The sequence below is a fragment of the Pholis gunnellus genome (assembly GCF_910591455.1).
Source record: "Pholis gunnellus genome assembly, chromosome: 23".
Taxonomy (NCBI): Eukaryota; Metazoa; Chordata; class Actinopteri; order Perciformes; family Pholidae; genus Pholis; species Pholis gunnellus.
Genome location: NC_136550.1, coordinates 9,536,552 through 9,549,452, shown reverse-complemented (window position 1 = coordinate 9,549,452; position 12,901 = coordinate 9,536,552). Strand labels below are relative to the sequence as shown.

Below are 12,901 nucleotides of genomic sequence, written 5' to 3'. Positions count from 1 at the left end.
TCATTTTTTGCACCAGTATCCTGCTTAAACGGGAAATACAGCAAATTAAACGAGCAACATGCTGTTTCATGGGGACTTTGAACCGTGTCAAAGAAGTGCACACGCATCGTAATGACACATTAAAACATGAGAGTAACGGAGCGTGAACACAAAGGGATGTGATGACAGCGCCAGGAAAATGTTTCATCTATCAAAGGTAGGACCCCCCCCCCCCCCCCCCCCCTCGTCCGTCCCTCGAGGCTTTATTTCCCGTGCTGTTGAATATGAGAAGAGGTTAGAGTTAAAGAGGGCAGCCATGAGACAGTTTGAGCTCCTTGCCACTCTTCACCTCATGCTCGCAGGACAGACTGCACTTGGGAGATGGACGTCAGTAAATCAAGGTTGAGAGAAATCTGGCGGAGGAATTCGGGAGAAGGTGCATCTTCAAAGGCGGCTCGGAGGAAGAACGTGACGACAACTACATAATCCATCAGGAATCAGAGAACGTGATGAAAGTGGTGTTTCACTTTTTATTTAGTCTCCCAGAGAGCTTAGTCATGAGCTGTTGCTTCGCAGGTATCCTGAGTGAAAAATTGAAACCGTCAGTGTTTTCTTCCTCTTTTACACAGACTAGTGGGTTGTTGAGGCGAGCCAAGACTCTGTCATGGCCTCACCGTTTTATCAGTCCTGAAATCCTGAAGCGGCCGAGTGGTTTGGTCTGTAATGAGCCAATATCAAACTAAAGTGCCCCATAATCCCATGGTCCCTTCATGGTGAGCGGAACAATCCTCAAACGGATCGATTTGTGGGGGCCGGGGGGGGGACAGATATGGCAAAAGTCCTGGGATGAGAAAAAAGGGGCATCCTTTATTCCTAGCTTTTGAAAGACGAAGGGACAAGGAGGGGAAACGAAGGCCACAATGTTTCCTCCTCCCAAAATGTGTTAAGTGAAAGCTCACATAAATCCCCTTGAAAGTGGATTAGCAAAAATATCTTTTCCTCTTAGGTTTCATTCAGACAGGAGCCAGTCTCGAAAAAGTGGTGTCCTTATCTAAACATTGGACGGAATCTTATTAATCAAAGGCAGCAGTGCACGAAACATAAGTCTAGGGTTTGGCCTAGTGCAGCATGGTAAAAGTCACTCGCTTTTCACAGTTTCCACCCAAACAGTGGAAGCTGGCACCACGTTATAGGAAAGCTCAATTATAATATCAGGTTGGTGTTATTACTGTTGATTATGTGCTTTTGAAGACCTGACTTGCCCCCGAGTTCACTTCCTCTCCTCTTCCCTGGTTGAGACGTGCTCTTTGAAATCGAACCCGCCTTGGAGGTTAATGAATCACCGGCCTGGTTCCCTGTTTTATTTTCAACCTTTGTCACATTGACGCACACCTACGCACTCACACACACATTGGATTTGAGCCTGTCGTTTTGGAGATCGGGATGCCCGTCAGAGCTGGCTGTTTCAATCACCGCCGCCCTGCACACCAGCAGTGTGTGTTTTCTTAACCCCTGTCATGTTCATTTCAAATAAACTCAAGCATTGCCCGAGTTGGTGCATGCATGTACAGAATCTAACACATTCACATTAGATCCCAGAGAGAAAACAGAATCAATGCATTGACGTTAAAGAAGGCTTCCCCCATCAATCTATAGTTCACAGGACTTCAGATGACAACTGTGTCCTTTTAATAAATTACATTTTTATCATGCAACTCCGGTTTTATGATAGTTTTTCCTACAATACCTGCACTTTGCAACTAAAGTGTTAAGGCTATTATGATTATGTTAAGTCAACGTAAACGGTTGTTTAAACCCGGACCTGTTTTGTTTTTTTTTGGGCTACTTGGGGGCAGCAAACCTAGCTGTAAACAGAACATTGGCATATTATCAACTTATAAAGTTGTCTTGGCTAATGTGTTAGCAAAGCAGTTTCCTATAAACACATTCAGCAGATATGTAGCAACATTAGCATTCATTTGGAGTTCTGTTCCTGGCTTCCAGGCAAATGTAAGTGCATTATTTACTCTTCTTTAACCACCAACTCCTGAGGGAAATGTTAGCAGTTAGCTAATTGGCCTTCAACGCAAAGTCTAAAACCAAAAGGTTCGACCGCGTGGTGGAGCTAGATGAAAAGGCAGGGGATCACCGAAGCCATGAGGATTTATCCTCTGGGGACGCTGAATGTCTGTAAGAAAAAATCATGGCAATCCATTCGACAGATATTTCAGTCTGGACCAGAGCAGTGGGCCGAATTAGAGCCAGGCTGCTAGTGTTGCTATTGCAAACAGTGAAACATTTTTCAGTATTTGACCAAAACCTGTGACATTTCCCGTTACCTCCTGCCTACAATGTCTCCCTTGTACAGGAATGTCACACTACCTGTATTGTGTACAAATAAAAATATCAGTGTGTGTAATCCAGGCAGCAAATATGTTAAAAAATATACGTAAATAAAGCATTTTGTCTGTGTCATCAACCCCCTTTCTTTACACGATGGTGTAACCCGGCACTTTGGTCCCTATTTTGAAATATCCAGTCCCCTGCCAGATCCTAATGGTTTAGTCCAGTGGGGGTGTGCAGGATGCTTGACATTGGCACCGGACAGCTAGTCTAGTTTGTTTGCTGAGGGAAAAGGATTTGATAGATCCACCTTTTGAGACGGCAGCGAGTGAGAGTGTAGCTGTCATGCACCATTAGCCTGTGGCTCGGTCTGGTTCCAGCGTATCGCACGGCCGTCGAGGAAGATGGATGCAAACTTCAGAATGACAAGGAAACGCTTGTCAGATTTGTCCGGTGTTAAGACACTAAAAGGGTGAGAAAATAATTTCTGCAGACGGTGTAAAAAATCTCTTGAGAAAAGAAGCAATCGGCATGTTCATCTCGACCGGGGCCTCCATTTAGCCTTGAGCGAGGACATCTGGTGACTTAAGTGGTTTTCGGCACATCTTAGCCGACGCACACACACACACACACACACACACACACACACACACACACACACACACACACACACACACACACACACACACACACACACACACACATCAGCAAAGCTTCTCTTAATAATTGTATGCATGACTTATGTTTGCTTTACCCCTGGCTTGTAGTTGTGCAACATTTACATTTTCAGCATCGATGGCAGAAAGGACACGCTTCAGCGGAGATCTCATGTTATATTCAGGCACCCAACACTAGGCCGTATTATGATAAAGGTTTTTCATATCACTGATTTCGTTTCCCATGCTAAATGCATTCAAGTCTGTGGGGTATATAGTTTAGAAGTTTTTTTTTTTTTTTTTTGAACTGCTGAGTCATTCTGAGAAACACATGCTGTATTAAATTCCAGCAGTGTGTTTTACAAGTTTCTCACATGGGTTTTTACACTTGCAGAGCCCAACACACAGCCGCTTTGCAGGTGACTAATTATAAACAGTCCGCCATTACATTTGTTGAGCTGACTCTTTCATCTAAAGCAACTTACAATAAGTGCATTCAACCATGTGAGTACAACAACAGAAATTGCACAAATCATGCAACTACAACAAATATACTGAGAGCTACATCTAGAGACAATGAGTTGTTTTCTAAAACATATATTTTGATGCATAAAGAAATACTAAAGAAACAAGACAAACTAAAATGTTAATTCGTGGCCCAACAGCTGCCACATGTGCACATCCATAGCCCAAAAAAGTGTGCTTGTACATTATGATCTTCGTCATCCGAGGAGGCTTTTGCCCACATTTTGCCGCAGTAACTTATGTGTTGTTACAGATGCCTCCACAGTGTAAGTGACTGCAGCTCAGCAGTGCTGAGTGTAGGGCTTTGGACCAGATTTGTTTTGTCTTATTTAAGAGTCCACTCTGTGGCTCTTTCCCACACAAAAGCTGGTGTAAGTTTTGCTGCAGTTGCTGAGCAGCACTTTTTCTTTTTTTTTTTTTTTGCCCCAAAACAAAAAATCTGCAACCCCCTACGATGCGAAAAAACCCCCTAAGTACCCCAAACCCACATCCCCTGCTCGGCTTCGCTCTGCCTTGGCAGAAGCCCCGGGAGGCAGGCAGTTGACCCGGGTCATTACAGAGTGTTTATGACCCACGGAGAGCAGCTGAGGGCCTCCGCTCTGTGAATTTGTGCATCCTGGAGAATGCTGGGCCCTGTTGTGCTGCTAATGGGCCCTATCCATGATGCACCTCGACCCCCACCCGTCTCCCCGGAGAGCTATGTTACTTTGTCTTCTGATATCAGATCTCTTCTGCTGGGAATTCCCCCCCAGGGCCCGTAACGGTTCCCCTCATCGAGAACGACGTGCAGTTGAGAGCACTAACCAAAATGAGAAAAAAAACACAATGTTCACTAAACGATTGCAAATAGAAACACAAGTTCTATTACAATATACTTACTTTCCCACCATCACCATTGCTCCAGAGTGGCGAAATAGCACGGTCCGGTGGAAACACTACGATATGAATAACAAAGGGATTGTTGCATCACTGGGCTCTGGTTTAGTGTATTCGGTTCCTCTTTCTTTTTTTCTTTTCCCCCCTATGGAAGACCCATACTTAAATAATAAGTGATAAAACATGGTTTGTATGTTTTAAAGGCCCGGTTTGTAACTTCTGTGTTGTTTTATTTTTCTGCGCACTACTTCTTTAGTTCTCATCGTGAAAACGCAGCTGTCACAGGCTCCTCCGGCTGCATCGCACTGCCTCTTTTTTTTGCGTACGTTTGTCGTCAAAAAACCTCTGAAAGATTCTTTGTTTTTCAGGTTGTTGTCTGGGCCAACGATGGGGGCGCAGTGTTCATCCGAGAATTCACCCTGCTTCGACGAGACCACCTCGCAGAAGAGCCTCTCCATGATGCCAGCCAAAAACCAGAAGACCCTGTAAGTCCCCGTTTAAAAACAAACAAAACTTCACTCATTGGTGAACTCCACCTGCAAACTTCCAATCTCTAACCCCCCCCCCCCCTTTATAACTTAAATAAGAAATAAATTAAGATGTCAGATCAAATTAAATCAGCCAATTAATCTATTGCGGTGTGTTTACGTACCGTACCGCACCTCACCAGAGGAGTGAAATCTCTGCCATGTTGCACCTCAGTAATGAACACAAGTGAATGATGATCGTGGGACATTGGGAGTGAAGGGCGGGCTGACCTAGCTTGATGTGAAACAGGGCCGCACAGGCGAACACACGCACTTAACACATTCGAGGGTGGGGTGGCTTCTTTTTTTTTTTTTTTGTTGCATCGCATTACTCCCAGTCTGTCATCACCTTTTGATGAGACATGAGTCCCGGCCGTAGCAGTTTTCTCGAGCCAATATCTCACCCAGATGTTTTATTTAATTAGGTTGGGAGGGAGGGTTGAGCTGCCGTCGTCACAGAAATCGACGTCCGGTCGGCCTATCTCTTTGGTCCTGGTGCAATTTGAAACGGATCTCTTAAATTGAACAGTATTACGTTACCGCCAGGAATGCTATCTTGAGGTTAACTTGTCTATTTGCTGTGAGGACTGACTCCGATATTCCCGTTTACATGCACTTTCTTGCATGTATGACGTCCTCCATCGGGCGAAAGGGGAAAAGTCCTGCTTACACACCTTTCACAAGCCTCCACGCTTGAGTAAATGACCCTTTGACTTATCGTAGGATTACGAGGGCTTACTGGAACGTTCACATGTGCAGGATAGCCTTACAGATCAGTGGCGGCCAGAGCTCATCTTCAGTTTTAAGAGGGGATCAGAGACCATTCCGGTACTGGACTCATTCTCTATTATTAAGTGTAATATTCATGTGAACTGTCATACCAAGTGACATATATTTGCCAGTGTTTTGTGCCATCTTTGCTTTTCACATGCTCTTTTACATCCCAAAGGCAGACTTAATGGAAAAAACATTTAAAAACAATCAGAAGTTAAGAATGTAAGCGCCGTGGTACATGCTTAGAGTACTGTAGTTATAAACCACAAACAGCTATATTTACAGCATTTGGATTTCATCTTGTAACCAAGCAGCAGTGTGATTTATGATGTGCTGACCTCAAGCAAATTTTTGAATTTGCATCAGCAAGTGGTTTTCAAACCAAACTCTCTCACAAACGACAGTTATATATCGACTCCCACGTACTGTATTCGTGCCTTCCAGGCCTCAGTTGCTCTTTTGGGGTTTCATTATAGTGAATATGGTTTCATTATTTTTGCCATCAACACACAGGTGCCAAAAAGGTGCGTTGGTGGTGAGAGAGTATCTCATTCACCCTTTTCTGTAAATTAAAGGAAGAGTTTACCATTTTGGGAGATTCACTTATTTGCTTTCTTTCCAAGAATTGAGATGAGAAGAGCTAAAGTGCCAGAAGACAGTTTGCTTAGCATGAAGATAAGCTAAGCTAACCAGCCGCTGGTGCTGGCCTTATATTTAAAACCATATATGAGCGTGTGATTGCTGCTCTATCTAACTCTCTGCCAGGAAGTTAATAACAGTAATAACAGTATAATTAATGAGCTTGAGAAGCGTTTCCCCCTGCTTCCAGTCTTTATGCTAAGCTAACGGCCTCCTGGCTCTAGATGCAACACTTAAGGCATGAGTGTGGTATCAATCACGTCATCTATGTCTCAACAAAAACACGAATAAGTATATTTCTCAAAATGTAGAACTATTAATTTAAACACCAAGTATTTGGCCAAAATGTCTGGCTTCAAAGAAGAATAGCACTTAAAAAAAAACTAATAGTGTAATCACATCTCCCTCAGTTAAGGTTGTCTGTAATATTCTGTCTCTGTTGAACAGACAGAACGCTGCCCTTTGACCTTTTAAATCTGATGCCAATATACTAAAGAAAGGACGGCGGGAGACCGACGGTGTAGGATGACTCTTACAGGATGAACTTTTTAAACAGGATGTAACAGCCTCCGAGTTGTATCGCACATTCATTTGTAAGACGAGACGGCTTAAAAGGTGGTTCCTTAAACGGAATTGCCATCCTTTGCTACACGCGTGATGCTAACACGTCTTCATACGCGGACCTTTGCAGACTCCCAGGAGCCGTACTTGTGATTCCTCTCAGCACTCGAGTCGATTCGGGTCTCGCCCGTGGCGCTGTTCTGTGTCGGATCTTGGTTCAATATTAAGCTTGATTCCAAGCCAAGAAAAACGCAGCTTAATTAGCGAGCAGCCCAGGAGGCGGATCTCAGACTCCAAAGTGTATTCGCTTTCTCCAGTTTAACTTTCATGAGCATGTGCCAGGGTCGGTCGGTGGGCAATAAGACTGACCTCCCCAGCACCCTTTACCCCGTCCCTCAAGAGGGCCACAGATGAATTGTTCTCTCCGAAGGAAAGTGTTTTTCCTGGCAGCCGCAGCACGAGCTACTTCGATGGAATAGAGCTGTCTTTAACAGCTTAGGCCTAACATACCTTTGTAAATTAACCCATATTTATTATGCGATGGCAAGCATGTGCTGTAGAGCTTCAACAATGTCAGCATTCATAAACAAATATCGAGTAAGTTTATTGGGTTGAGAGGTTCCTGAATCAAAGTGCGTGGGGGGTCTGATGGCTAAGATGTTGGCCTTCGAGTCTGAGAATGTTTTTTTTTTTGTTCTCTTCTCCGTAACATGACTGAATGAGTGAGACTGTGAAGATAAACAGAAAAGCTGCTCGTAAATCTACTCTACGACTATTCCCACTCATTGTTTGGCCATGAATGAATTTTTCCAGCAGTTTTGAGAGCAGCAACTAATTCAAAACCTGCAAAATAGGCTTCAAAATGTTTTGTATTTGCGTTGTCGGATTAATTGAACTGCAGGGAACTTAATCTATGACCGTTTATCTCCCGTAGAACTCTTACGGTTAAAGCAGTGTTTGAAAGCCATTTATTTCAGATTCAGCTTTCTGTCCCGAGGGTGACGACGCACAGGTCAGGTGGCAGCGACTGCCCGACCTTGGGGTGATTGAAAGCGAAAAAGAATGGAGGACAGAGTATTGTAAACTTCTAATCTTTGTCGGAAAAGGGGAAATTAAGAGTCGGGAAACAGCCTTACGGGAAAAAAAAAATCGTCGATAGAAAGAGAGACGCACCACACGGTTTTCTCCTCAGCTGGCTGCTGTCTAGACGGCAAATGTGATCATCCTGTCAACAGACAGCTTTAAAAGTGGGTTACTGAAAGGTGATCCGTCATTTACCGGATGTGTGTGTGTGTGTGTGTGTGTGTGTGTGTGTGTGTGTGTGTATGTGTCAGTTTCAAGTTGTGATATTGAAGTTTCCCAACAGCAGCACTAACCTCCACAATCGTATTAGTCATCAGTTGCTAATTTAAAATATTGATTCGTGCAGCTTTAAAGTAAAAGAATAAACATTTGTTTTTCTCAAGAGCTTACTTGGTCTCTAAGCTATATACCTAAAGTAAAGGAGTTGGACGTACAAACAGCAGTAGAGACAGAAGTACACAGAGTACTTCTAAGTAGTTCCTTTGCTCTGTAAGCGCAAAGGAACTCCACTGAGGGTCAGGCACTGATTGCCGCTCTTGGTCACACATAGTGTTATCCACACCCATAACAGCCAGGATATTATGGGTTGTGACAGTGAAGTGTTTGGTAATGACAGTCATTAGAGCCCCACTTAGCAGCGATGACTTGGGGCCCAGTGTGAGGACGCTTCCACTTTGCCTGTCTTCGCACGTCTCACACGGATTGACGGTTACATCCTTTGTGCATTGTTGTTTTATTTACTCTCCTTTTTTCTTTTTTTTTTCTTTCAGTGAAGATGTTCGATGTTTTCTGAGGCGTGTCTTCCTCTCTGCCTCTCTCACTTCATCACATGCCAAAGCAAGTCGGGCCTTAATGTTTTTACATGCTCAATTGCACCTCAGGCAGTAACCGTCTGGGGCTTTTTTTTTCTTTTTAAAAAAACCTTCAGGGTGAACAAGTGCTGAGACGGTTCCGCCTTTTGGCAGGGTGTCAGGGTTCGGAGTAATTGAGGTCGGGCGAGTGGGGGGCCAAGGGCCAGTCGGGGTGGCAAGCAGGGGGGGGAGCGCTCAGTGGCCGAGGGAGAGAGGCCCATCGCTCAGCTGCACGCCGTCTTGGCAGCTGTGTTTTGCGTGGAGCGCCAGGTGGAAAGGGCAATGGTCTTGCACAATTAAACACTTCATTTGTCTTCATTAAAAGGATGGGCATGTTAGTTTTGGCAGGCTGAGAGGATGTTTAGGCTTATGTTTTTTTTTTTTCTCCACTACGTGCTGTGCCCCCTGGTGTTAACAGCACTTCATGTTAAAGCTTCAAGGGATTTTTTTTTAGCTTAAATGTTAAGAAAAATGCTTACTTTTAGCCAGTGCATGTAACCTTTATAGCCTTGAAGGTATACCCTGTGGAGTTTGTGCTATCGGGCAAGGTAAGAGGGAGTTGGAAAAAAAAGAAAAAGAAAGAAAATTCACTTTGCACATTCATTCGGCCTCAAGAATACAGACATAAAGATACAAGAGTTAAATGAGAAGACTGATGCCCATTAGGGCTGAGCAATTAATGGCGATTTGATCAAAATCGCAATATGTTCCGACTGCAATTTTTAAGTCGCAGGAGGCACAATTATTTGTGAAAGAAATGTGTGTAAAAAACAAAATACCATTTTAATTAAAGATTAGGAACAGAGATGTGTTGGCCGGCACATCATATTCTACAGACTTAAGAAAACATCTTTGTTTGGCAGAGAAAGAATATTATTCTTTCCCTCAAATATTGAAAATCAAATCGCATTTACGATACGAGTCAAAATTTCATATTTAAAACATTTTTTTCAGCCTTAATGGCAACCTATTGGCCGGGACCAGTTGACAGGCAACCAGCGCAGACTCTAGGAAGGCCCGTTACCCCTGCGTAAAAAAGTGAATTGTTGCTAAACTAAGCTTACCGGCTGCTAGCTGAAGCTATTTACTGTACAGATGAGAGTGATATCAAGCTTATCTGTCTCAAACAAGCGTATTTCCCAAAATGTGGAACTGCTCCTTTAACCTAGAAATCCTTGGATCAAGTTATTCAAGCAATCACATGCAACCATATGCACATCTTTCTTTCTTCAAAATCAAAAAAGAACAGAAATGGAAAGCTGAAAACCCTTGTACAGATAGCATTCTCTTTTTACTGACTCCTATCTAATCAATACATTACGAGCAGGGAAACTAAAAACATACATTAGCGAAGCAGACGAGCATTCACCGAGCATGCTGTCATGTTGCTCCCACTCATCTCTACCCACTCTTAATAAAAAGCATACTCTCATGTGCTCATATTTATTCATTTTCCGAGTTGTTTTCTTTCGGGAGAAATCGAATCCTCTGGATCTGTCCTCGTTGCATGCGTTGGACTCTGTTGTTTATTAGAAACACCTTCGCTTCTGTGCCAAGCCGCTCAGGCTGTAGCTGGATTGGACGACCTCAGGTCCAAAACAGCGAGTTAATCACCGCTTTCGTGATGCCAGTGATCAACGAATGCCAGTGTTTGTTTTTGCATAGAAAAATACCCCGAGTCCATTTTTTGAAAACAGCTTGCACTCGAAATATGTCCGTAGGCTGACTGGTGTTTGGCACACGCCGAGTGCCGTTCGCAGGCTCGGCCCCGGCGCTCGTGAAGAAAGTGCTGAGTGCTGGTGAACGTGTTGCGTAAAGCCACGTGGCTTTGGACCGGAGATCGCTCTCTCTCTCTCTCTCTCTCTCTCTCTCTGGTGTTTGTTCCATCAACACATGTGTGCAGTAAAGCCTTGGCCCCTCACAGTGCCACAGCGAATGTCTCCTGGTGGTGTCTGATGTGGTGTCACACCACTGCGCTGTGGGTACTGGAGTGGTGCTGCTGAGGTAATACCACCAGGGGTAAGACCTCACCACAATACCCACATAACAAATGTGTGTGTGTGTGTGTGTGTGTGTGTCTGTTGCTGGCTACCGTTGCACTCACACTCCCGCCTGCCCGGCGTACCCTCATGTAATCCCACAGTTGTTTGTATTTGCTGACATGCGCATGTGCTGTGCAGCACGGGACTCCATGTGCGTGTGATTTCTGCCCCCCTTTTTTTTTCAAATTCAACACTATCGCACGTCACCTCGCTCATGCACAGCATCCAAAACTATGTCTTTGATTAACGGGTGAAACCTCCCCCCCCCCCACACACACACACACACACACGCACGCTCTTCCGTCCTCGCCTCCTGCAGGATCTGCTCCTCCTCGGGCGTGTGAAGGCACGCAACACGTTTTCTGGGCAAGTGATGGAGTTCGAATTGTTTACATTTCACTCCCTGTTGCAGATGTTTGTGTTCCACTCCAGGTTCGGCGGGCGTTTTTTTTACGCAGGCATGCACGGACACAAACGGGGACGCACTTGTACAATGGAGACGTGTTGACGCCAAAAGGTTTCATCCAGGAATTTGTGTAGGTCTTAGCGCTGTGTTTTGGCACTGCATGTACTAATTGCCTCCAAGTTAAGGTTGTTGCGAATAAGCCTTTTTTTTCCGTCATTGTTTTGCTTCTGCTTGCTATGCCTTTGCTATGAATGTGGTTTCCTTCTTGTTGAACAAGAGGGTCATAAAATTAATTCGATTTTGCTCCAGAATATTGCAGCCAAACAATAACATTTCAAAGTAACAAGTCCTTGTTCTGGGTGGGAGTCCCCCACCCAAACTTTTGGACTTGAGAGCTGTTAAACAAAGATGTTTTTTTTTACCGCGCGGTTCGTGACTTCACATAAACTGACTGCCGGGTGGCAGTTACTAACTTTAGTGGCACTCCAATGTAAGCTTCTGTGTGAGGTGTTCGTAGAGGGCCCTTGGCTCAGGCAGCCCGCAGCGTGTAGCCAACATCCAGTGTTATCCTGGGTTGCAGCAGTAATAAGCTGCTGCTGACGGATCCCTGCCACCCATGCGGAGCAGAGGTTAGGTTAAGCAGTGGGCAAGATGCAACCCGAAACGGATCCCTGTCTTTAATGTGGGCTCTAATGGCTCTGTGTGGTCGTTGCTGGGCATGTGCACTACAGTCGCAGAACAAACATACACATCTCCCAGTTTTCCTATCTGGAAAGCCATGAAGTGCTGGTTTTCTCTCTGTCGAGTTGGCTCGCTACAGTGTGCCTAGCACAGCAGCGTGGTTTACAGTTTAAAGGGAACAGTGTAGATCCCCGAAAGACTCTGAAGAAGACCTGATTCAGGATCCTAAAGAACTTCTGTAGAGGTGTTTTTTTCGCTAATCCTCCTCTCTTTGAGATACCTTCCACCAAAGCTCAAACAATGCCGTGGTAGTCCAGTAATGGAAATGGGAACCTATTTTATGAAACTTGTGTGTTACATAATATCTGAAGAAATGAAAGAGTGTCTTTAAAAAAAGGTGTGTCGAAGAAGAAAACCAAAGATGGCACATATTTCAGAGCTTTTTAATGGATTGGCGGAGAATGGAGCAGCAACTATTTTAGAAAATGATGAATTGTTCGGCAAGTGTTGCTTAAGAAATGTCTGGAACATCTGCTGGTTTGCCCCTCAAATGTGTGTACATCCTGCTTTTCTTTGTCATATTATATGATAGTGAAATTCGTATTTTCAGGTTTTGAACTGTGCTTCAGACAAAAGGAACAGCGTCAAGGCATCGCAACAAAGAGAGCTATAACTGGCAGATCCATCGATGATAAGAGTAATCGCTAAAAAATGTACGTTCAGCAATCATTCAAGGATAGCGTATAACGTCCAAATTTGTAAAGATAAGTCAAAATCATCTGAGAAAAAGTTTTCTCTCACTAGTTTTTGATGGCTGACGGTGTCCGAAACATTTTCCCATGGTACATCAAATCAGGAGAATATTATTCTAACGCTATCGGAGAGAGGCGCTAACAGTCCGATTTATAACAAAGGGTCTTCAATTTCAAGCATTTGTCCAACAAGGCATTCTTCCAGC

General features: G+C 44.2%; 1 protein-coding gene across 1 annotated transcript in view; it reads left to right on the top strand.

The window, feature by feature from the left end:
* The window catches only part of LOC306714440 (ADAMTS-like protein 1), an 85,563-nt gene that overhangs the window by 25,921 nt on the left and 46,741 nt on the right, over positions 1-12,901 (top strand). The window contains exon 2 of the mRNA XM_079184473.1: positions 4,748-4,864. Within this exon, the coding sequence (XP_079040599.1) occupies positions 4,748-4,864 (117 nt within the window). The remainder of the gene's footprint in view (positions 1-4,747; positions 4,865-12,901) is intronic.